Below are 26061 nucleotides of genomic sequence, written 5' to 3'. Positions count from 1 at the left end.
TGAATCAAGAGAGTTCCACTTTATTGAGGAAAGCACAAAGTATGCACGTGTCCTATAGCTACTATCTAATCTACAGGATGACGGGGAAAAGTGAGACATGTTCTAAGGGTCTACGTAGAAAGCAAAGAAGCAAGGTTAGTAAAGATTAGATGTTCGCTGCATGAACAAGCACGAGCTGTTCCCGTACCAGCCATTAGCTACCCCTGTGCTGAGAGAGAAAGGGAGGGGTAAAGGAGACAAGAAGAGGGAGCGGATGACCTCGGGAGACCAGCTCGCGGTCAAGCCGTCATGTCATGGCTGATAAGCAGAGACCTTGCGTTGGGTGCCTGAAGACAGAAAGGCTCCAGTGTCTAACACTCCCCCCTTTGATTCCAAGAGGAACCATATATCATTATATAGACCTTTCTCACACGCAGGCACCAAGGCAACATTTGCATGATTAATCACAGTGGTAGAGGTGCGGGTGATGAAAGAAGACAACAGTGACAATAAACAGGGGCAACAAACAAGAATCAACACAATAATCAAGATTACGGGAGAACATGTGTTTATAAACCAAGATCCCCAAGGGCCAACAAGGTCCGTCAGCCAACTTGACCAAGTATCATCAGCAGGTGGAGGCTCAGCAGTAGCGGCCTTCATGTGCGAAATGATGTCAGTAATGTTGGAATAGTAACTAGGGATGTCGAAGCAACACGTTTCGTTAATGACCTAGCAGCCGGTTTTGCATGACAGCGGTTCGGATTTGATCTACTTCATCATTGAACAATGCCAGGGCGTTTTCAGTCCTATTGACTAAAGTGAGCACCTGCCACGCCAAACCATTCATTTTTGTTAAGTGCTGCAGTAGTTCCTCCTCCCAGGAACAAACTCCAAACCAAGTTCGCTCCGGGGTTAATCCATCGGTTGGCCAGTACGGACCCATCATACCTATTAGGGGTGCTGGGAATTACAGACCTTTTAGCCCTGCCCTGGCGGTAACATCATCTACCGAGACCGGTACCCAGGGTGTATGGAATGCCTGACATACCAGACAATCCTTCCCTGGCACTACCTCTCCTGCCACTACCAGGCAGACCACACAGGCTAAATTACCATTACGTTGCTGTTGATGACTCTGAAAGCACTCCATCCCCCTTTTGTACCCGTCGAGACTGAACGTAATGCCAATATTATCACACAGATGGGGCCCATTATTCCTACAGTAAGGTTTTGCATACAATTATCAGGAAAACAAGGAGAGTCTGCAAAGGATGTTAATAGGCAGATAGGATAGCTCTCAAATTATAATACCAATGCAAAAGTGTATTGATATCAACAGGGCCAAGGAGTACTTCCTCGGTGTGTGGTGCAGCCGAGGGGCAGTCCCCCAGCATGAAATCATATAACAAATTTTGTATCATATGTGAATGTGTTAAGGTGCATTTGGCTTGGCGGACGCGTCAGCTACTGGTAATTCCTTCGGCGGGCTGGCGTGTATCCACTGTGCCGATCCCGATGTTAGCACAGCGGTTCGGGTCACTGCGATCACGTTTGTTGGGGGGCCGTACGCAGCTTCACCATCTTTCCGAGGGTTCAATGACTTGACCAAAACAGTGTCACCTGGAATCAATGGATGAGCAGGCCTGTCTGTGGGAAGAGGGAGAGCACAAGAGACATTACCACGCACACTGTTCAATTTCGCAATCAACATTTGGGTGTAGTCTGCCAGGATCACGTCCATGTCACCTGAATGAGAAACACCTGGGTTACCTCTGACCCATGGGCTGGTAAATTATCCAGTAAAAATGACCTCAAATGGTGACAATTTGGTGGTGGCAGTGGGCATCATTCTGATCTGACGAAACACTGCTGGCAGTAGATCGATCCATTTCTTTCCTGTTTCCATCATAGCCTTTGTTAACATTTCTTTCAATGAATGATTCATTCTTTCAACAATGCCAGATGACTGAGGATGATAAGGGATGTGAAACTTCCAGTCAAGAGTTAGGCAGGTGCATAGTTTCTGAGTTACCTTAGAAATGAAACAGGGTCCCTGATCTGAATCTATTACCCGAGGCACACCATACCTCAGTATTATCTCCTTGGCTCGGATTTTAACCACAGCGCGGCGTCTTCCTTAGAACAAGGAAACGCCTCAGTCCACTTGGAAAACCTGTATACAATCTCTAGCAGATACTTCAACTGACCACAAGGTGGCATGTGCATAAAGTCTATCTGTAGTCACTGAAAGGGATATTCAGGAGCCAGCAAGGCATCATGTTTGGCTTGTGTTTTACCCTGGTTGCTTCTAGCACAGGTTAAACAGCTATCTAGGAAAGGTTTTACAGTTTTGCGTGTTTCAGGTACACCAAACTGCTTTTCAATGTTAGCTGTCACCCCCCCTTTGTGCGATATGTGAAATCCTGTGAAACTGACGCACAAGAAATGGCAAAACAGATATAGGAAGGGCGATACGCCCCTCCGGGTCACGAATTAGACCACTTTTATCAGGACTACATCCTTGATCAGCCCAATGAAAGCAGTCCTGTCGTGTACCCTGAGTCTGTATGAAACGCAGATCGATATCAGTAGGCACCAAGCAATGAGAAAACATGTCGACGATACAGCGTATGGGCACGAGGGAGCATTAACAACTGCCCAACATGCAACCTCGTCCGCCAAGCCGTTGCCAGTGGCCGTGTCAGATCCAGAGGTCGTGTCATGACCCCTGACCTTTTCGACAGTCACCGGAGCTGGTAGTGTACATGCAGACAAAATTGCAGACACTAGTCCTGAATTAGAAATGGGCTTACCATCCGAGGTGCAGAACCCCCTGGGGTGCCAAATTTTACCGAAGTCATGAGCAACCCCAAACGCATGACGGGAATCAGTATACATGGTGACAACCTGATCCCGGAATAGATGACAGGCCCTGGTCAATGCCATCAGTTCAGCTGGTGAGCAGACCTGTAAGGGCAGACAGAATATCCACAAGGGAATACGCAGTCGGACATTGTGTAAAACATGAGGCATCTACAAAAATGTGATAGTCGCATTCGAGCGGCGTGCTAGCCAGATCAGAGCGCATACTCAAGGACTCAAGGATAGCCTCCATGCGGTCGTGGGGCACAGAGTCAGCAGAATGATTTAGCGATGTCAAAAGCGATTGTAACAGGCTAGCAGATGAACTCAGGGATGTGTGTGATTTAATGGTTAAGTTCTGAGTGGCGCAAAGGATGGCCTCATAGCCCGAACGTCGCTGCGCCATCATGTGCTGTGTCTGAATGTTATTCAGAATAGTAATAACTTGATGTGAAGTGTGAAGAACCATGCTATGAGACAGTGCCAATTTCTCAGCGTCAGTGACTAGCAGGGCCGAGGCAGCCCTGGCGCGTAAGCACGCCTGCCTGCTTGAACGACCGAATCAAAAGTTTTGGAAAGGTAGGCCACAGGGCCATAACTGCCACCGTGCTCGTAAAGGTGGAAGGGCAGATTATAGTTCGGCAGGCCAAGCGCTGGAGCAGAGCACAAGGCCGATTTCAGAGTCCTAAATGACTGATGCATGGTTTCAGTCCAGACCAATGTGTCAGGACAGTCTTTTCCACAGCCCTGCCCGAGGACTTTATCATGAATGGAACAATCGGGCACCCACTGGCGGCCGTAGTTAACCAGACCCAGGAAACTCAGCGTGGCTTGCTTCGTGTAGGGCGGAGGGATGTCACATATGACCCGACGGTCTTCAGAGAGGCGGCGTCCACCAGCAGACAGCAGGAACCCCAGATACGTGACAGACAGCTTGCACCACTGGAGCTTAGATGGTGAATCCTTAAAACCGCATGAAGCCAGATGTTTCAGTAGTGAACGAGACCCCATCACGCAGCGCTCCTCCGTTGGTGATGACAAGAGGATGTCGTCTGCGTAACTGATAATAACACAGCCCTCTGGAGGGGCCCAGGACGCCAATGCGTCTCTTACAACAGCGGAGAACACAGCCGGGGAGTCCAGGAAGCCCTGGGGGAGCCGGCACCACACGTAATGCCTATCCTGAAATGTAAATGCGAAAAGTGGTTGGCTGTCCGGGTGGACTGGTACAGAGAAAAAGGCAGAGCAAATATCAACAACAGAAAAATAGTGATGGTGTGCAGGTATAGTGGTTAAAATGGCAGACACATCAGGCACCAGCGGGGCTATAGGAACTACTATGCCATTAATGCGCTTGAGATCTTGTGTCAATCTCCATCCCTCACCACCTGGTTTACAGGTGTATTGTAGGGTGACACAGTGGGAATGATGCCTTGGTCAAGCAGGGAGTCAATGAGAGGTGACAGACCTGCTTCTTTTTCAGGAGATAGTGGATACTGTTTACAGTAAACAGCTCAAGCTTGAGTCGAGCCTCATAGGGATTTACTAAAGAGGTTCTCTGTGTTATACTGCAGAGTTTGTGCAGGTTGGGGATTCATATTTTGCTGACAAGTTGGTACAAACAGGTTCCTTTCTGACTCAGAGGTTGATCCCAGTCCTTAGTAAAACAGGAGAGAAGCACTGAGCATGGCTCATCAGGGCCATATCCTTCCGAGATGTGTCAACATTAGTGTGCTAAGCCCAGTAATAAACATTGGCTCCATCACTATTTGAATTTGGGAGGGTGTCATTGCTAACCAGCTCTTCCTCAGTAAACCTGTGCTTTAAACACCACACCAGACCACTCCTGAAATCAGGTCCTGTTAATTGAGCATATTTGGTGCATCCTTCTAAAGCATCCAAAAATGCATGAACCTTAGTCAGATCAGGTAAACCATCACAAATATTTTTTATATCAGTCATGTTAGGAGGCATAACTACACAGTTTCTCACCCAGTACCATGAACAGAGCAGAAATTTGAGGGGCTGGAGCCATGGTCCAAAGCCTCACCCTGCTGTAGAAAGAGGAGGTTAGGATAGAGGGCTGGTGTGGGCTTGCCACCCACAAGCCCCCCCACCCCCCCTCAGCTTCCTTCCAGAGACTGTGGGTAGCTGTGAAAATGAGGCCAACACCACCATTGCTGGACCATAAAAGAGCCTGTGAAAATTGTGCCAAATACCCATCAAATAAAGAATCATGGCTCTCAGCAGAGAAGTTGTGTGGCAGGGCTTGTCACCACACCCAAAGAATCACCGCTTTCATCACCTTGCAAAGCTAAATTGAATTCATGCTGACCCTTGTGCCCCTTCAGACTGCAAGTAACCCAGACAATTGAAGCAGACATTAGAAACATTTTATTCAAGAAAGTAACAAAAGCAGAACCATTTTGAGAAAGACCATTACACTCAGTATCCCATCTAAAAGATTGCATCAAACAGCCTCAAATTGGAACAGATGCTGGTGGTTCTATATTTGCATCCAATAAGGAATCCTTGTCCCACCCACTGGAGTAAATGCTGAAGAGCCCTTTGTCAATCCATATGCTGGATGAGGTTTGATCAACCTCTAAAACCCAGTAGAACATTGGATTTGTGAGGAGACGGACCTTCTGCATCTAGGATTGGGCAGCCTGTACTCAAAGCTGTTAGCGGCTGGAGAAATGGCCTTTTGAGACATCATGGGAATTCAGAGGTCCAGGAAACTGTTGCCTTTCAAGTGCAGCACCCCCTTCAGTCTGAACACTGGTAGAGGTCACGCCAGAAGCCCACGTTTGGGAACGGTCAGCCTGTCCTGAGCCCTGGACAGTGCTCGAGGTACGTGCAGCCTGTCCTGAGCCCTGGATTTGGGGCACATGAGAATCCAGATAGCCAGGAAACCTGTGGCTTGTCTGTGCATCATTCCCTTCAGACCGACAACTAGTAGAGGTCACGCCAGAAGCCCACGTTTGGGAACGGTCAGCCTGTCCTGAGCCCTGGACAGTGCTCGAGGTACGTGCAGCCTGTCCTGAGCCCTGGATTTGGGGCACATGAGAATCCAGATAGCCAGGAAACCTGTGGCTTGTCTGTGCATCATTCCCTTCAGACCGACAACTAGTAGAGGTCACGCCAGAAGCCCACGTTTGGGAACGGTCAGCCTGTCCTGAGCCTTGGACAGTGCTCGAGGAATGTGCAGCCTGTCCTGAGCCTTGGACAGTGCTCGAGGTACGTGCAGCCTGTCCTGAGCCCTGGATTTGGGCCACATGAGAATCCAGATAGCCTGGAAACCTGTGGCTTGTCTGTGCATCATTCCCTTCAAACTGACGACTAGTAGAGGTCACGCCAGAAGCCCACATTTGGGAAGGGGCAGCCTGTCCTGAGCCCTGGATTTGGGGTACATGAAAATCCAGATAGCCAGGAAACCTGTGGCTTGTCTGTGCATCATTCCCTTCAGACCAACGACTAGTAGAGGTCACGCCAGAAGCCCACATTTGGGAATGGGCAGCCTGTCCTGAGCCCTGGACAGTGCTCGAGGAACGTGCAGCCTGTCCTGAGCCCTGGATTTGGGGCACATGAGAATCCAGATAGCCAGGAAACCTGTGGCTTGTCTGTGCATCATTCCCTTCAGACCGACGACTAGTAGAGGTCACGCCAGAAGCCCACATTTGGGAATGGGCAGCCTGTCCTGAGCCCTGGACAGTGCTCGAGGAACGTGCAGCCTGTCCTGAGCCCTGGATTTGGGGCACATGAGAATCCAGATAGCCAGGAAACCTGTGGCTTGTCTGTGCATCATTCCCTTCAGACCGACGACTAGTAGAGGTCACGCCAGAAGCCCACATTTGGGAATGGGCAGCTTCGGATGGTGACGACCAGCTGACTATAAGTGACTCTGCACAAAAAAGCAGCAGCTATTATGAACAATTGTATTCCCAAGGTGGAGGCACTACCTGTCTGTCCTATAGCATGTCCAAAATCATGCTGAACATGCATGCCAACACTGCCAATAAATTCAGCCCAGTATTCAACCTCTTCCAGTATATATGGTTTGTCCAAAGTGCATCTGAGCAGATAGTCTAGTGGGTGGGGCCAGGAATCCATAACTGGCAGTATCTGCTTGGGCCAATTTCCACCAGAGTAAAACCCAATAGCACCCTGCCCGGTTAAGCCAGAGGTTCAGTCATTAAGAGTATGTCTTATAGTGTCTGGATGTGATGTGCTGAATTTGATATTGGCCTTTCTCAATGGTTACCCTGTTTAATGAAGTTTTTTTTTTCCATTAAAGTTCCATTTATTTAAACAAATAACCCTTTTTGAAATGTGCATTATTTTAGAGGGAGCATTATCCAAAGAAAAAGCTCAGCAATGAGTTTGAGTCAGTGTTGCTAGGTGATGAATACTGATATTCTGGCTGTTGGAGGTCACACCAGAAGCCCCATCTGGGATTGGGCAGTCTGTCCTGATGGCTGGGAGAGAATTGGCCTTTGTCATTTTAAAATTTGAGCTGGCTCATGGCTAAAGCATCTGTCAGTTTAGGAAGCCATATATCACACATACAAATCACAGTCCTCAAGATCTATGTTCAATAGCTTCTCTACCCACCCTATACCTGGGAATCAGGTATGACATCAAAGTAGCCAACCAGTTATGTTAATCAGTTAAACAACTACAAGGATTGTGGAATGGGGGTCCATATTTGAATTCCTATGCTGAAGTGCACTCATTGTTTAGTGATTCCACTGAGAGGCAAACATTCTCATGACACACAAACATGACAAGCTTCTCACTCATCCATGAGTTCATTACAGAACCAATATTTATTTATGCTTCATTTGTTTTTTTGGACAGCATGTGCAATGTTTTAAACTCATGCAGAAAAGAAGATATGTACAGTTGGACAAAACCAGTGCATTAGATGGATACTTCACAGCAGTGATTTTAACAGCTTCAGTTCCTAACACCCAGTACTCTGATGTGAGGAGCTTTTATCTTTTTTTTTTTTTAACTCATGTGCTTTCTGCAGTGCAGTGCTGACAGTAAATTGAGAATTTATTTTACAAGCAATATAGTTTCACAAGCTAGAAGAACATGTATTTTCAAAAGAAAGAGTGCTGGATAAATAAAAAATAAAATAATGCAGGAAATAATGCAGTTATGACAAACTTAATTTGTACCTTAATTTGTATCATGGTTATCCCAAGATGATCTACTAAAGACTTATTTTCTCTAGATAAAATTGTTCATTGCATCTTTCAAAACCTTTAAATCAAATTCACTTATTGGTTGGCTATTTATTGTGTAAAATTCAATATGAACAATGTTTAGATATACCTGATAAAGGACAAACTGTTTTTGCATGTAAACATATGTCGATTGACACTAAATTTTAAAAATAGGTTAAAAAATTATGTAATGGATTAACATTTTCAAATCACATTTAAATCCAAGACTAGTTTTTAAGCAAAAATTATTTTATTGGGGAACCTACTCTGTGTAGTCTAGACACATCAATAAAGCACAACATCCAAACTAAAATGAAATCGAAGACATCACTTCTTGTACCAGTCTGCAAGCAATTAGGCATTTTTTGTCACTGTTAAATAATGAGATATTTCATGCCAGCATCAACTTGAATGAAATTTTTAAGAAGTACTAAGATACAGGTTGTTCTGTCTAGGAGAGTTTCACTGTAAGCAGTGAATGCTGGGTGGGTGAGCACTAATAAGGCTAATAACTGAATTAACTCTATTTATTCATTCATCTAAACAACTTAATCCAAGTCTGGATCATTAAGCCTATTCTGGAAGAACAGGACACAAAGCAAGGACCAACCCTGGACACATCAGGTTGTGTTTGTCAGTCTCTCTCACACACACACACACACACACACACACACACACATGCAGACACAAACACAAATGCACACTCACATGCACAGATGCACACATACCTGCATACACACATGCATGCACATATATGCATACATATGCAGACACAAACATATACACAGACATATACACGCACACACACTCATGCACACACACACATGCATACAGATGCAAATGCATGCACATGTTTGGACACACACATAAATGCACATAGATGCACACATGCCTGCATACACACATGCATCCACATATATGCACACACACACACAAAATATGTTAACCACTGTGCCACCCTACTTGTAATTAATTAAATTATCCATTTACTAATAATATAACTAATAATATAAATATTTATTCAGATCATTGAGAGAGTATTAAATTAATTCAACTTGACTTAATTTGTCAAAATTTGTCAAAATTGCATTTTGTAAATACCATGTCTGCACCAGGCAAAATTTAATTCCCCAAAACCAACATTATCATACTTTATCTTGCATTATTTATACAGTTAAAACTAGACATTGTCTAGATGTTATGATAATACAACAGACAAAAAAGAAACAGTGAAACACAAAGAAGAGGAACTAAAAATGTTAGGGTTAAAATTTCACCAAACAAATGATTTAACATTTGCTTTTCAATCAATTTTAAGAAAATATGTTTTGAGATAAATTACCTTAAACACCAAGTAACCTCACAGCAATGGAAGTCTTTTCCAAACAAGAAATAGTGGTTGCGGCTGTATTACTCATTTTGAAAAAAGCTTTAAATGACAAGCATTATTGTAAACTCTGCTCTATACACCTTTAGCTTTATATACATTTACAGTACGATCAATTACATTCCTCATAACTGAGACGAGGAATAACTGTGTAAAAAACTTTTCATACCACCAAAGGATGTGCTCGAAGTTATCTTAAAAATAAAGAAAACAAATTATATATAATGAGCTCAAAGAACGAATTTACAGTGGGTTAAAAAAACAACAACCTTTAAAAGATGCAGTTCATTTTTGTGAAAGCCTCCATTTGCATGGTGACTGCTATCTACACGAATGTGTGAGCGGTGGTGGGGTCATTGAGGGTGTGTGTATGGAGGTGGAGTTATCAGTGCACAGCCACAGGGCATTAGGGGCATTTCATAAAGGTCATGCTTTTAAATGGTGGTGCGTTCTCCTCAGCTGTGGTGGTGTGTGGTTTCAGGTTCTGTTTAGTTTTTATGCACAAACCTTGGTGTCTAGCCCTGGTAGACTGGAGATACCAGCACTGAAGACTTTTCACGGTTGAGTAATATACTCTGCGGGCCTGTTGATCCTTTGACAGTGGTCAGGGCCAACCACAGAGATCAGTTCAGTTATGTGACTTTGGTGTTTGCAACAGTTTGGTGTTTGCAACACGCCTTAGGAGTAGTCCTGGAGTAGAAGTGTTTCTGGAGACATTACGGAATACTAGACATTCCGGGCCCTGATTGTCAGGTGTGTGTGAGGGACACTCATGCATCACAGCCATGCTGATAGACAGTGCCCTCTGTAGTCTCTGGGGGTAAGTGCAAGTTCGACCTGAGGGTTCTGGGTTGCAGACCTACTGACTATAATGCTTACTCATCTTTCATGTCCTCTTTCATCTCTTCCACTGATTTTCTCTTAAAGAATCCAGCCTAGAGATGAAGGAATAATGAGGGTTACACTCTACAGTGCTGCGCATGCAACTGAATATCTGATTTAAGATTAATTCAGAACTAGATTAATCAAGTACTGAATCCTACAAATGATGAGTTTTAATACCTGATTACATTTTTTTTATTCTCTACCACACCTGGAAACACAATTTATACACTGCAAAGGCTCCAATATCACCTCTTTTTAACTTTTTAAACCATATTTGTCAGTGTATGTACTCAAACATTCAGTATATCAAAGCTTTGGATATGTGTGACCTTTGTCTATACTTAACTGAATCGGAATCTCAAAGCACACTGTCTACAGCACCATCAGGATGTGGGTGTGTTGTGGGCTGCTGTATGTAACTGTGTGGTGCTCACCATCCAAAGGGCGAAGATGACCAGTGCCAGAATCAAAAGTCCTATGAGAATACTCAGAATAATAATCCAGAGTGGAATTCCACTCCGTAACTCTTTCAAGATCTCAACACGGACCTGCAACAACACAATTCAGATGGCACTGACAACCCCATTAAATTATGATATTAATAATTATCTCCTTTGTTAGCTCAGTGGTTGAGGTACTTGACTAGTAATCAGAAGGTTGCCAGTTCAAGCCCCAATGCTGCCAAGTTGCCTCTGTTGGACCCCTGAGCAAGACCCTTAGCCCTCAATTACTCTAGTTGCTTTGGATAAAAGCATCAGGTAACTGATTATCATATTTAAAGGTGCAATAAGTCATGTTTACCACCAAACAGTAGAAAATATTAATGAAAGTGATTTTTTTTTTTACATTTGTTCTAGAATGTGCAGCTCACATGAGATGATTGCTTTGTAGTCCTCAAATGAACCAGTTTATGTATCCACAGTCTAACGGCCATGTTTAAAATAGATTTATTACAGAATCTCTGAAACCACTAGTTGTCAATATAAAGGCTATTTCATTATGTCAAGAAGAATCGCTGAAAAAAAATTACAAATTTATCCTTTCCTATCAAAATCTTAAAATGCTTGGCTCATTAGGTCCTTAAGTTAAATGTTAGTTAATATTTCAGAAAATAAACACTAGAAAAACCTCTATCATTATATGTAATGTAAAATCTCTTTTAATTCTGAATCACGATGTAGATTCAAAGATGAAGTCCCACCTCTCTATACTCATCCCCTCTGCTTAGCTGGAAGAGGTCTGTATCTTTGCTTTCCAGCTTTGCGTGAACGGTCAGATTGAATTGGGAAAACTCTCCCTACAGAATACAAGCGGATAACATCATGCACAGCCTGTAACCAATCACTGACTGCCTTAGGCAGTATATTACATACATTTTATAGTGATCTGATGTTACTTGAAAATGTATTGTCTTGTAGTATAACAGACTTGCTTGGCTGACACTGATCCCTAACAGAGGACTGAAGAATCCAAATGCTCTGTAAATCTTACTTTGATGAATGTCGACTTCCACACTCTGAAGGTTGCATTAATTTGGTTGAACTTGTTAGGAGGAATGAAACAGCTAAACGATTTACAAGGGTTCGCCTTCTCTTGACAGCTCTGAGAGAGAAAGATCGAGATAGACATATTGAGAGAGAGAGATTTAGAGAGACGGATTAAGACAGATTGAGAAAGAGATTGAGACAAAGTCAAATAAACAGATTAAGAGGAATTCAGAGAGATGTATTAAGAGAGACTGGTTGAGACTGACAGATTGAGACAGATTAAGAGAGATATTTGGAGAGATGGATTAAGAGAGACTGGTTGAGACTGACAGATTGAGACAGATTAAGAGAGATATTTGGAGAGATGGATTAAGAGAGACTGGTTGAGACTGACAGATTAAGAGAGATATTTGGAGAGATGGATTAAGAGAGACTGGTTGAGACTGAGATTGAGACATATTAAGAGAGATATTTGGAGAGATGGATTAAGAGAGACTGGTTGAGACTGACAGATTGAGACAGATTAAGAGAGATATTCAGAGAGATGGATTAAGAGAGACTGGTTGAGACTGACAGACTGAGACAGATTAAGAGAGATATTCAGAGAGATGGATTAAGAGAGACTGGTTGAGACTGACAGACTGAGACAGATTAAGAGAGATATTCAGAGAGATGGATTAAGAGAGACATAAATGCACAACACTGTCTGATTAAATGCAATCTCACCACAAGGAAGTTGCTAAGGGTCTCTGCTTTAGGTGTGTCAGTCATAGGGTTCTGTGGGCTGATGTTCAGTTGGTTGACCAGGTTGTGTGTTTGACAGATGATGTTCTGAGAGGGAGGAGAGAACCCAGCAGTGAGAGAGAGCCCGTGGTGGAAACCAGATCATAATGCTAACAGACGCAAACACTCACGGTAGTGGAGGCGACATGCGTGAGATAGAGAAGCTTGTTGTTGCTGGGTGTGATGTACGGGAATGTCACAGTCAACTGCAAGGGTGACTGCCAAACCTCAGTGTCCTGCTCTATCTACAAAACATGTAAAAATTCATCTGGAATTAGCGTGAGTTCCAGAATGTTGTGTGAGACTGACTGCAGACAAACCTAGATTCATACCTAAGCATATGATCTGTTAAAAACTATAACTGTTTACAAGCAGTTACAGTATAATTAAAGCAATTAGAGACTTTAGAGACAAATAGAGACTCAGAGTTTAACATGGTACCTGAAAGTCTCTCTACTTGAATTCAGGGCCTATGTCCAACACCTCCTTATGCTTTCCACATAACTGAATATGAAGCTCACCCTTCACCCATCTAACTCTCACCATGTAGCTAATGTTCATCTCATCTCCAATAGCACTGGTGTTGCTGATTACTCTGGGCCAGGTATCCCCCTCCTTCACGATTATGTGGTCCTCTTTCATCATCTTATGACTAACAAAATCAAGAAAAGGCTGTGTGAAAACCTCATAAATATAACATTTTAGAAATACAATAGAATACAATTCAAATGCATTTTTGATACCATTTCAATTTTTAAGCAAGCAGGTGGAATATGGAACTCGGGAATGGAGGGTTTCAGGAGCAGTGTAACCAGAAAGATACATGCAAATGTTGGCAACGGAAGTGTGCCACCAGTCAAGTGTTGATCCCATTTCTTTAAAAGCCAAATCAATCAATTAAAAAATATATGTGTGTCAAAGCATCACGGCACTCTTATCCTTATGCAATGATTCATATAAACAGGCATTTCAATTTAATAGGGTCCTTCAAAATAAAGGTCCCTATGTGACTCAAATTAATTGTGTTCTGTGGTCATGTACAAAATGTCAGATATGGCATAAATCCAGAATTTTGCATCTTGAAGTCATATGTTCTACTCAGTCGAAGACAAGAGGTGCGTCTCAATTGCATATGATTTACTAATACTAACTCATTTTTGAGTAAATAGTACTCAGTATAATCAAAATTGTTACATTTGAGTGCATTGACAAATCCAAGATGGATAGTCAGAACTCGTATTCGAGTATGGTTTGAATGGACACTGGTGTCCCATAATGCAATGCAAAACGGAAAAGGAGGAGCTACTGGCATCTGGAGAATTTTGAAAAAAATGGCAGATAGCATAGATGGTTCGGCGACGACAGTTGCAGGTGAACAGTATATAAATGTCAGTACAGCTTGGATTTCTTTCTTTAAAATGGTAAAATAATTAATAAACAACAAATGGTTGCTATTTTAATACGAAATTTGTTTGAAATGCCTGCTACTTTAAGTTAGCTAGCAGCCTTGGCTAACTGACGGCAGCTAAGGTTAACTCATACTTGTAAACAAGGTAGAATATCAGGCCTCAGATTTAATAGCAATGTTGATGTGATACAGAAACTCAAATAATTTTATGTTTAGGTGTGATACTACAAAAGGAATACAGTAAAAGGAAGTTAAAAATGACAAATAATGTTCAGGTGTATGAGGCTTGGGTGACCATATATAAGCAAAAGAACCATATCCTAATGGAAACTGCACATGTGAAACAGGGTGAGTAGATTAATACCTTACATAATAATAATAATAATAATAAATAAATAACAGTGTTTCTTACATAAAATGCACATCACTTTTTCTGTTAACTGTGTTTTATATATATATATATATATATATATATATATATATATATATATATATATATATATATATATACACACACATATGTGATGTGCATATATGTATGTATATACATACAATCATCTTTGATTACATTTGAAAGGCTAATATTTTTCGAGATTACTGTATAATTCATATGAGTATTCCATGTCTATTTGCATTTTTACTGTGCAAAAATGATATGTAAAGTGATGGATATATGGATATGATGGATGCGATGGTTGTGACAGGAAACTGGACTCACACAGTGAACTTCAGTCTGGTCTCATACTTCACAGGGATTGAGATGTGCTCAGAATTATCACTGAGTTCAAACTCCTCACTGTCACTGCAGTACATAAAAAAACCAAAGTGTCACTTTCTTGCACCACGGAGCTCAGCTGTTAACAGTAACCCGTGGGAGTACGTGCCTCACCTGCTCGAAGTGATGTTGATGACAATATCTTTACGAAAGTGCATAGGATTGACCTCAAAGATTACACTGAAGTTTTCCTGTAAGGTGGACAGGTGTATGAGGAAACAGCTGAACACTGGTCAGCTCGATGACACCAGCAGCATGAAAGGTGGGATTTAAACGTACCTTGGCATTCGATTTGAGGAATGGATATCCCACAGCACACACCACCCTCGTGCTGTCTGGCTCACACTCTTTATCTTTAGACTAGAGAGAAAGATGCTTTAAGACTGGAAGAAAAAATACTGCTGCTAGACGATTTCATCACTCAGGCTTATCCTGCTAGTGAGAATGTCTAAGTGAGAGTTTCTGACCTGAGGGACCTAAAGCACCACACGATTCAATGTGTCCTCAACAGTATGTTTGTGCATGCACACGTGTGCATGTATGTGACCATATTTCTTCAACATCCTGTGTGTGTGATTCAGCAGGTCCCCTCCAACTGCTGCAGTACTCCCAGGTGTTCTCTGCTCCATCACAGCACACTCGATTGTGAAGGCCTTGATCACTAGCATGTGAGCCGAGTCAGGCGTGTGTGTGGACTGTGCAGTGCCCAGGTGCCTGCTGGTCCCATGCAGCACCAGCACAGTAGCCTCAGATGCCCCTCCTGCCAAAGCCTGGTGCTTCATGCAACCCCTCCACCTCTGCACAAGCTTGCAACTGACCTCCACTTTGACATAGTTGATGTTCTCTGTGGGGCTCAGCACGACCTTGGTGTTGTAGGCACTGTCTCCTCTGTTCTCCACACTTATGCTGATGTGGAACTTCTCCTGGCTGGCCTTGATGACCAGGCTGTAACAGCAGAGAAGGACTCAGCCTTTAAAGAAAAAGGCCTTTACAAGAACTCACTGTTGCTGTAATAATGAGCCTAAACTGGCCCTAAATATAGACCACTTCTGAACACCCAGATGCCTTTACAGAACATTTATTAGTTTAGTTTTAGTTTTTAAAAGCACTTTTAGTATGTTTTGTTCTGCATTATCATAAGTTAGTTGAGAGGTTAAGAAATTCTTACATTTTTAAAATAAATAAATAAATAAAATTATTGTAAAACTGTACTGACCAAAGCTAAACACAAGGGGGCAGAGCAGGGAAGAACACTGTGGACTGCTGCTATAAGCAGGACTAATGTTTTATGCTATCTCTGTCACACCTGAATTAAGACCTAAAGGGTTTCAACATTCCATTATAATTCAACATTATTATTACATGCTGATACCAGTAAGATGTGTTGGAACTGCACTGTGGTGTAGTGGTGTGGTCTACCAGGTGGAGAGGTGGGCATTAATATTTCCATCTGCTGCCTTGTACAGTGGAATGAAAGTGTATTTACCTGCTGATGTTGGCCTCTGCTCTGAGCCGTAAATCAGCGATGCACTTATCATGGCTTCCGCAATCGACCAAAGCAATCTGGTGCAAAAAAAATGAAGAAACAAAAAACAGGTCCGCAGTACTGTTAGCATGTGCAAATACGGACCTGCACATGGAATCACATGTGCAGTTTCAGCCTTAGCTTCTCCAGTGCAGCAGAGGGGAGTCCTCCCATGTCAGCCCTCTACTCCAAAAAACCCTCCAAAGGTCTAATACCGTTTGCACATTAACCAATCAGCAGAAAGTCCTGACATCATGTGATGTCTGTAACAGACCACTGATGCTTCATCTAAACATTTAAGCATCCTGAGAAGCAAGGAGTACTCCAAGAGTATTTCAGGAGTCCTAAACTCCTCTGTCCTCTAGGGTCTGGGCTGGGAGCTGTTCCACAGAATGGACAAGATCAACAGACCAAGAGAGAGAGAAAGAAAAAGCAGGGAAAGGGCTGGTAAAGAGACAAATGAAGGACCTGGAGGGAATGGGACACCAGGAAAATTCCTGATGATAACCTTATTGGACCTGCATGGTCGTCTCTCCATTGGGTGTGTGTGCGTGTGTGTGTGTCTGTGTGTGTCTGTGTGTGTGTCTGTCTGTGTGTGTGTCTGTCTGTGTGTGTGTCTGTGTGTGTGTGTGTGTGTGTGTGTGTGTGTGTGTGTGTGTGTGTGTGTGTGTGTGTCTGTGTGTGTGTCTGTGTGTGTGTGTGCGTGCGCGTGTGTGTGTGTGCGTATTTTGTACTTCTAGGTATCACCACTGATCCCTGTATTCTACAGTGTTCTAGTTCATTGGTATGTTGGACTCTAACCTACTGTACTGTACTAGGATGTGTTCTATGAGGAAATGACAAAGCACTTTTTTAAGTCCCTTGATAAGAACGTTTGCCAAATGCCATTAATGTAAATGTAAATTTTTTGGACGTGTACATGTGGGGGTGGGTGGGCTTTACTATCATCATGGAAAGTCACTATGAAAAAACCAATCCTTTTACATGTCACCATGTTAGTGCGGTGAAGCTCCTGTGATGGAACAACTCATGCTGTAATTTCATCACACACAACCTGTTCACAACCTGTGGGCCACTTATAACGCTTTGGAGTTAGTGTAGTTTAACTTCTACTCCAGCCCAGAGAACTTCGGAACACATAAGAGGCTACAAAACACCTGATATCTACCAGAAACATTCCTGAATGAGGGACTGTGGCATATTAACTACATTTACTGTATTTTATTGTATCGCTGTTTGGTTAAAAATGAACACTGAAGATCTGAGCTTTAAACACGAGCTTAACTGAGCATAAATAAGGAAAACCGTGAAGCGAGATTTCATTGACACCAATGTTGCATGCGCTTGCATGGGCTGAACCCTGAAGATGCTCTTTGAGGCTTTAGGCGCTGGAGCAAGACACAGGCCTGGGCTCACCGTCTTATTGACTGATGTCGGTAGATCCCCGTCCAGCACCGGGCCACTGTCATCCACCAGTCCAAACTCCAGCAACACCATGAGTGGGTCCCTGAAGTCCAGTTTGTCCTACAGGTGGATCACAACAAATCAGCCAAATGTGTCAGGTCCTAGCCTTACCCACAGACCTCTAACGTCCTGACAAACACTTGCCATTCTCTCCCAACCACAGGCTGCACATCCTTTCTTGTGTGTGTGTGTGTGTGTGTGTGTGTGTGTGTGTGTACAGACCTGCCACACTGACAGCATCTGTGCATATTTACACTGATCTGGGCTTGCTGTAATCTTGACTGTACCTAGCCTCTTCCATCTGGACTTGTCTTGTCTATCTGCCCTCCACCGTGTGGTTCTGTGGAACAGTCTAGTCTGCTTCTGTGCTTGGCCACTGTATCTCATGGACAGCATGTGTTCGCCAGTCCACCATGCTGACGCTGAGTTAAACGTGCCCTGGGTTTCTGGGATGTCCACAAAACTAGCTTGCTATTTTCTTTAAATGAGCTGTGTTTAATTTCACGGAAACCCCCATGCATACTGCCCTGATTTTGAGCCATGCTCTCTGTTTCATATTACACCTGAATTACACCTGCTTCTGTATTCTGACCTCAGAGATTCATATGATGCTACCTGTTGTGAAAATAGGTTTTGGAGTCAGAACATCCACACCTTTGTAGCATCAGTTAATGTGGCATAAATACGGATGTTTGGGCTTAATTGGCATGGGCTAAACGTAAAAGAACATGTCCAGAGTTATTTCCCAGAACCAGTGATGTGTAGTTTGAACATTAAAGAACTTTTCAATAGATAATCCAGAGAGTAATTCAGTCCAAGTTTTAACTGTGGACGTCACTACAAGTTACAAAGTTATCCAAGTTAAATTAAAATATTCTCTGTGTGTGTGTGTGTGTGTGTGTGTGTGTGTGTGTGTATTTATATATAAATAGATAGAGACAGACAGACAGACAGACAGATAGGTAGGTGTGTGTGTGTGTGTGTGTTTGTGTGTATTTATATATAAATAGATAGAGACAGACAGACAGACAGATAGGTAGGTGTGTGTGTGTGTGGGGGGTGTGTGTGTGTGTGTGTGTGTGTGTGTATTTATATATAAATAGATAGAGAGACAGACAGATAGGTAGGTGTGTGTGTGTTTGTGTGTGTGTGTGTGTACTGTGCACCTGTATTTGTACAATGTGAATATAATACATGTATATACATTCTATGCAATGTTTATACTGTGTATATATATGTGTGTGTGTGCGTGAGAGAGAAAGAGAGAGAGAATTAATTTACTTGCCGACATGTAGAAGGCGAGGTCTTCGTGTTCGGTGCACAGGTGATCTGTGATGGTGGAGTTGCGCTGGATTCTCTTTTCATCTGTTTTCACAAACCTTCCTCTTGCGATCACCCTCAAGGAGTCCAGAGTCAAATTGTAGCTAATCACTGGACAGAAAGGGGGGAGAGTTGTGCCCCTTTAACCATTGATGACAAAAGCATGCTCCTGTTCTAACAGTTCAAAGGCATTTTAATATGCAGCAGCAGGGAACTGCAGGGGCTCACCAGTCTCTGGCTGTGTCTCTTTTTCAGACTTGATATTGTATGTGAAACACACTGTGACATGCACACACACTGTGGTTTTCCCCCGTATCTCACAAGACGGCTGCTGGAGGTTGATCTTAGTAACATTGAAGGTCATAGTTGCATGGAGCTCTGCAACATCCCGAGACCTGTAACACCCAGAACTGTAACACCCAGACCTGTAACACAACTAATTCAGTACATTAGCTAATTAGTTAATTAACATTGTCTTGCTAATTAGGTGCGTGCTCCCTCGGAGCTCTGTGAAGCCAGAGGCATTAAAAGGACTTTGGTTAAGTTATTTTGTGTTTAGTGACGTCCATATGAACTGCACTGAATTAACTGAATTGTATTGAATTGACCTCAATTGAATTACCAAGATCTGTATGCAGTCAATTAATGTATCTGGAGCTCTAAGACCAACAGGACGCTGCTGGATAAGAGAGAGCACAACGCTACATTATTTACACACTGACTGAGAGGCTCTGATGTGTTGCATAATGTAACAGCAACTGCAGATCTGAAGCTGGTTTCAGGCCAAAAGCAGCTACACTCCCATCCAGACATTCGGCTGGCATTCCCCTGACTCTCCCAGGGCTGCAGGGTTAAAACGCTCCTCTACAGGAGCCGAGAAGACGTGCTCACTCTCCCAGAGCTGCAGGGTTAAGTCCCTGTGCAAGCTCACTTGTGTTTACATGTGAATATGAGTCTGTAAGGTGAATTGGAACAACCGAACACAGGACCAAACAGTGACAAATATAACACAATACTAAAACTGCAAGTGAATTTGGCACTAAAACAGAAGACTGAAGGCTATGCAGATGATTAACAATGGAGTAAAACAGAAACACACACATACTGTTTCAAAAATCACTAATTTTGAAGAGTATCACAGATTTCTCAATATTGGTGATTGTTTTAACAATGTCAGTGTTGTTCTTCTGTTTTCTGCCAAATAACCCAGGTAGACACATGTAACGATACATCATCCTTGCAGACATGATCCTCTCCTCTTCACACTGGACAATCTGGGATGACTGCACACGCGCACGCACACACACACTCACCAGTACAGCGCAGCCCCTCCTATGCCTCCAATAGTGATGTCTACAATGCCATCATCATTCAGGTCCATGACCCCATGAATGGACTGGCCAAAGAACTTCATCCTTTTACCGTCTCCTCCAGCTGCTATGCGCTACACACACACACACACACACACACACACACACACACACACACACACACACACACACACACACACACACACAGGCAATGTAGGTGAGTCCCTGTTCTTTTCATTTGTTTTCCAACATAGTCTACAACTCCAAGATTTTATAAATGTTCCACTGAGAATGTCTTGTGTTTACTTGAGCATATTTGTCCCGTATTGTATCCTGCGTGCCATGGTAGATATACACTGCCCCGCGGTGGTCGTTCTCCAGCGGTGCGCCAATCACCACGTCGTTGAAACCGTCCAGGTTGAGGTCAGGAACAGCTGCGATGGCCGTGCCAAAGCGAGCACCACACGGCTCGTTTACGTTCTCGCTTGTACAGGAACCGTGGGAATGCGCTCGGCAACATGACTGATTCACCGGCTTCAGCGTCATGTGATGGTCAAACACGCCCTCCTGTGGACATGCGCGGTACTGCATTAGTTACAAACACCAGTCACACACACACACACACACACACACACATACTGTACCGTATTAAGCTTGTACACGTAGACTTGTCCCTGTTCATCCCTCTCTGGCCCCATGTACATAGGAGCCCCCACGAGCAGGAGGTCTGTGTAGGAGTCACCGTTAACATCGAGTGTCTGGAGAACGCTGCCAAAGTAGGAGCCAATCTGACCGACAGAAAACTGCAGGTCAGCACGTTCACCTGTAGCATGGCCTACAGCAGCAATAGCGTCAGTCAGCAGCAGGGTACCTGCTCTCCATTCAGGTTCTGTGTAACACTGATGCTTTTGTCATGGAGCTGGTACACAGTGACACGGCCACTGTGGTTAAACCGTGGCGCTCCAGTGATGTACAGAACTCCCGAAGGTGTGTACGCTGACTGTACATCGTAACCTGCAGCCAAACACGACACATCGAAAACAATGCGATCGTAACAAACACGAGAAACCCATCACCCACAATATAATCACAAGACAGATGACAAAGTTACAGCAAAATAAAATAGCACGATTCAGCAAAAACATGCGCAATACAAACACACACATTTCACACAGTGGACATCATTTCATTACAGAAGCAGTGTCCCATTATTGGCCTCTTATTAACATCAACCTCTCTTCATAAGCCAACCCCTCCCCCCCCCCCGTGCAACTCCAAGTGCAGCTCATCTCAGCACCTCACTGACATGTTCCTTGTGCTGAGCGGCGCTAGGCACCTTAAAAGGGGATGTGCAGAAATTTGGGCCGCGTTGGTTCGCAGGACACGCAAATACAACGGAATCTGCTACAGTGTTTAGACTGAGACTCCAAAACACACAACAACTGCCCTGTCTGGATAATAATCACAAAGACCTCGCTGTTCACGCAGACATGTTCCAGCATCAGTTACTCGCCCGAAGGGTCGAGAAGGTCAGATACATGATGCCATGTCTGGTGACCAGGGGAGCTTGCCACCGTTACCACAAGCAGAGCAGAGGCAGCCCTGCTCAGGGAAACAGCGCCACCAGTAGGCAGGTAGGCCCACTGCGTACCCACGTATGCTGCCATGCCCTCGTACTTCTGCTTCTGCGGGTCGTGGAAGGTGTTCTTGCCAGGAACCACGACCTCGCTCCCTGTCGTCATGACAACGGTTCCATTCCAGTCATAAGCCCCCACAGCACCCAGCATCACTCCGTCCTGCAGAACGCCAGGGAGTTTTGTTAGTTTTCCTCGTCTGCCTGAGAACATTCCGGGAAACAGACCTGAACACATTTCCAAGAATGTTACACACTTTTTAAGAACACTTGGAGATTGCAAGCAAAAAGAATCCCTCTCTTCAAACCATAAACATTCACCTCAAAATTAAATACTGACATCAAAATACCAGACCCACTTGAATATGAATGTCTATAACAAACAATGCACCAGTATAACATCAATAGCTATATTCTGCATCTTTGGTGAATACAGAGAGAAGAGAATGATCCGAAAGTGTGCAATTATTTGATGTATTATTTAAAGATGGGTTGTGACTTATTCATATCTCAGACACTGTATGAATTCATCATGCTGTGTATAGTTGCGTGCTGCATGTGCAGTCTGAGAAGTGACTTCTGTGTATTGGCTATGACAGAGGGTGTCCTAATATGGTAGACGTCGGAACCACAGTCAGAAACTCCTCCAGTTATGTGCACAAATATATGTGCATGTTACTGCACAGCTGCTACCGCTTTCAAAAGTTACAGTTCTTTATGATGCAGTAAAAATTAATGTCCAACTTATGACCCTGTGAGTCCAGCAGTAGTCAGTACCATTTTCTAATCTGCTCGGCCGGTTTTGCCCAGAACAGGATGCAATTATTTAACCGAAAGAGGACTTGAAGTAACATCACTAATAAGGGTTATGGTCATAGACCTTTCAAGAGGGAAAAATATTCGGTTGGGTACCAGTAAAATTTCATGACTCATGGTAAAACATGTCCAAAATTAGGACTCAGGTTCCATTTACCAGAGTGGCATAGCCAGGAGAGACCACCTCTATCCACTACTATAAACTCTGTCTGATATATATTAAATGACGTTTCTAAATGGTGGAAGTACAGCTGGTACTGTATTTGTGTCAAATAAACATGGTTTATGCAGTGATTGCTTACAGTGATGTTCATAAAAGTTAGTTTGGTCACACTTTATTGGCTACCAGGTGCTAGGGTGAGAAGGATTAACCAATAAGGACCATGCTTCTGGTTTGTTTCTTTTTTCTATTGCTAGCTACTGCAATAGGAGGTCAGTCACATACATGTAAGAAAAACTGCAACTTTCAGTCTGACAGCAGAGATCATAGAAGTAAAAGGACTACACTGATTCATACTGTTCAAACTGAACAATTCAAGGCAATTCTGTAGAGCAAAAATGAGAAAATATCAGGTTGAGGAAAACAGGCGGGAACTGAGAAATATAACTGAATCCATCATTTTGTGGTCGACAAGAAATTGCTTGCGGTTTCATTTAGTATTTTACTTATCCCGTTTAAAATGAATTCCTGCCTAAGCCACTGAATAAATGTAGCCATTTTCATGTGTATACCCTCAGATGTCAGAGGCTACAGTAAAGCATCACAAGCTTGACTGCACATATTAACCCTACTGTCGTAGTCAAAACTACAGTGTCGACTGAATTTCAGGACTAGGCCAGGGCTTCCCATCCTCACCGTACCCTCTGCCCTGCCCTCTTCATCTCCCACGATCTCTGCCTCCAGCTCTAAAGCCCTCACTCTTCTTACACTTGATGATGGTAGTTCCGCTTATTGTAACTTACTGTGTAGCTGTTTGTTCACTGGATGAAAATCAGTCAGCAGGTCTATACAGTTTATTCTTTATGTAGTCATGGCATATTCATCCATGTGAGGCATTTGTACATTAAGTAAAATACAACTATAGATACATTATTTTATCTTAGACAGCAGTCTTTCTCTAGCAATGTTAACATGTTAGATATTAAAGTACCTACTCTAGACATTTAAGACTGTAACATACCTACTTTAGTTCTTTAGGACTGTGAAGGACTTACTCTAGATCTTTAGGACTGTGAAGGACTTACTCTAGATCTTTAGGACTATGAAGGACTTACTCTGGATCTTTAAGACTGTTAAGAACTTACTCTAGATCTTTAGGACTGTGAAGGACTTACTCTAGATCTTTAGGACTGTGAAGGACTTACTCTAGATCTTTAGGACTGTGAAGGACTTACTCTAGATCTTTAGGACTGTGAAGGACTTGCTCTAGAGCTTTAGGACTGTGAAGGACTTGCTCTAGAGCTTTAGGACTGTGAAGGACTTACTCTAGATCTTTAGGACTGTGAATGACTTACTCTAGATCTTTAGGACTGTGAAGGACTTACTCTAGAGCTTTAGGACTGTGAAGGACTTGCTCTAGAGCTTTAGGACTGTGAAGGACTTACTCTAGATCTTTAGGACTGTGAAGGACTTACTCTAGTTCTTTAGGACTGTAAAGTGCCTACTCTAGATCTTTAGGACTGTAAAGCACTTACTCTAGATGTGTGAGCACTGAAGCCTGCCTGAGACATCTCCATCTCAAATGAATAGGTGTGATTCCCAGAGGTAGCTGTTAAGAAACAAAACACAGAGTGAGATTTCTGTTTGTGATATAGTGTTTCAATTATGCTGGTAATATATATAAATGTATTTGTTTTCAGTGTAAACCATGCTATGAATTCTGACTGTTTATATCATAATCTGTACTGTAAGAAAGTTTTTATGATCTCAGATAATTTCAACATCTCCAGCTACAACATATCACATTCTTCCTAATGCAGACAGAAGGAACTTTGGCTTCACAAAGTAATATAATGTCCTTAAGAAAGCTCTGGGGTCATTTTGAAAAGATTTTTTACCCTCTAATGCAAAGATCTTTCTTCCAAGTGTGTCCGAAATGTTCACCAAGGCCAGCTCATCTTCCACATTGAAGAAGTGATCTTCTTTTTTCTCACTTGCGATGAGCTTGATTTCGTTAATGAAATTCTGAACTTGTTGAGCACTTTTATTCTGTCGGTTATAATCACCAAGCACCTGCCAAGGAACACAAACTCAGAGTCTGTCTAATACTGCAAAACCTGCCTGTCTAATACTGCAAAACCTGTCTGTCTAATACTGCAAAACCTGTCTGTCTAATACTGCAAAACCTGCGTGTCTAATACTGCAAAACCTGCCTGTCTAATACTGCAAAACCTGCCTGTCCAATAATGTAAAGCCTGCCTGTCCAATATTGCAGAGCCGGTCTCTACAATACTAAATGGATGGTAATACACTACATAAAGCTGACAGCAAAAATATTTGTTTTTTTCAAATATAATTATTCATAACATTTATTCAGCATTTTAGCTACAGCAGTGGATTACAGAGTTAAACATGAGTGTGAGGAGCACAACCCACCAAACTAAAGGAGAAACCAACAAACAAGAGAGGCAGACTCACAGCAATGGCAAATCTCTCGATGCCATCTTTCTCACACTCATTAATGACACTCTTCAGGTTGTAGTGGTCATGTGACTCTCCATCTGTAACAATCACCATGACCTTTTTCACCCCTGGTCTCGCCCCTCGCTCCGCGGTAAAAGCTTCCCTCCTGTCAGTGACCACACAGCCAATCAAGAGTTTTTATCAGGTCAGAAGTCAGAGCCGAGAAGTGACACGTCTGTATGTTATCACATGTCTCATTGTCTCTGAAATGTTTCTAAAATCACTTTAGAGAGAGCATGTAATTAATATCTTTAAAGTGATTTAAGAGATGTTTTTCATTAATTGAGTTCGTGTTCACTCAATTACTTGAAGGTTCATTTTGTAATTTATTCATTACCATGTTAATGTTACTTACCATTAACATTAAAGAGTTAATTAGTCAAATCAGATATACACTCGCTCTCTCTGCCTCACTCAGAGTGAAAGTGAGTGAGAGTCTGCAGTTATGAAAGAGAATTACATGACTCTCATTGTGTGTATGTTTCTTCCTTGTTGGATGTGTTGTGC

The 26061-nt window shown here is 42.9% G+C and overlaps 1 protein-coding gene across 5 annotated transcripts in view; it reads right to left on the bottom strand.

The window, feature by feature from the left end:
* itga1 (integrin, alpha 1) overlaps positions 1–26061 on the bottom strand; it is a 45844-nt gene continuing 19783 nt past the window's right edge. For 3 of the 5 annotated variants that reach the window (XM_081702338.1, XM_081702340.1, XM_081702342.1), the window contains 24 exons: positions 25510–25660; positions 24930–25104; positions 24567–24640; positions 22074–22218; positions 21294–21436; positions 21067–21210; positions 20729–20989; positions 20426–20556; positions 19341–19507; positions 19078–19223; positions 17745–17852; positions 16290–16366; positions 15622–15748; positions 15083–15163; positions 14918–14994; positions 14747–14830; positions 13164–13272; positions 12752–12865; positions 12564–12668; positions 11842–11952; positions 11552–11647; positions 10785–10898; positions 10345–10400; positions 1–1629 (listed from right to left, as the gene is read on the bottom strand). In XM_081702338.1, coding sequence (XP_081558464.1) covers positions 1599–1629; positions 10345–10400; positions 10785–10898; positions 11552–11647; positions 11842–11952; positions 12564–12668; positions 12752–12865; positions 13164–13272; positions 14747–14830; positions 14918–14994; positions 15083–15163; positions 15622–15748; positions 16290–16366; positions 17745–17852; positions 19078–19223; positions 19341–19507; positions 20426–20556; positions 20729–20989; positions 21067–21210; positions 21294–21436; positions 22074–22218; positions 24567–24640; positions 24930–25104; positions 25510–25660 — 2827 coding nt within the window. In that variant the 3' untranslated portion in view covers positions 1–1598. The remainder of the gene's footprint in view (positions 1630–10344; positions 10401–10784; positions 10899–11551; positions 11648–11841; positions 11953–12563; positions 12669–12751; positions 12866–13163; positions 13273–14746; positions 14831–14917; positions 14995–15082; positions 15164–15621; positions 15749–16289; positions 16367–17744; positions 17853–19077; positions 19224–19340; positions 19508–20425; positions 20557–20728; positions 20990–21066; positions 21211–21293; positions 21437–22073; positions 22219–24566; positions 24641–24929; positions 25105–25509; positions 25661–26061) is intronic. The other 2 variants (XM_081702339.1, XM_081702341.1) reach the window with 2 other exon arrangements.

This window comes from Electrophorus electricus, chromosome 19 (genome assembly GCF_041902795.1).
Source record: "Electrophorus electricus isolate QZ-2024a chromosome 19, ASM4190279v1, whole genome shotgun sequence".
NCBI classification, from domain to species: domain Eukaryota; kingdom Metazoa; phylum Chordata; class Actinopteri; order Gymnotiformes; family Gymnotidae; genus Electrophorus; species Electrophorus electricus.
The sequence above is the reverse complement of the archived record's forward strand: the minus strand, read 5'-3'. Positions and strand labels throughout refer to the sequence as shown.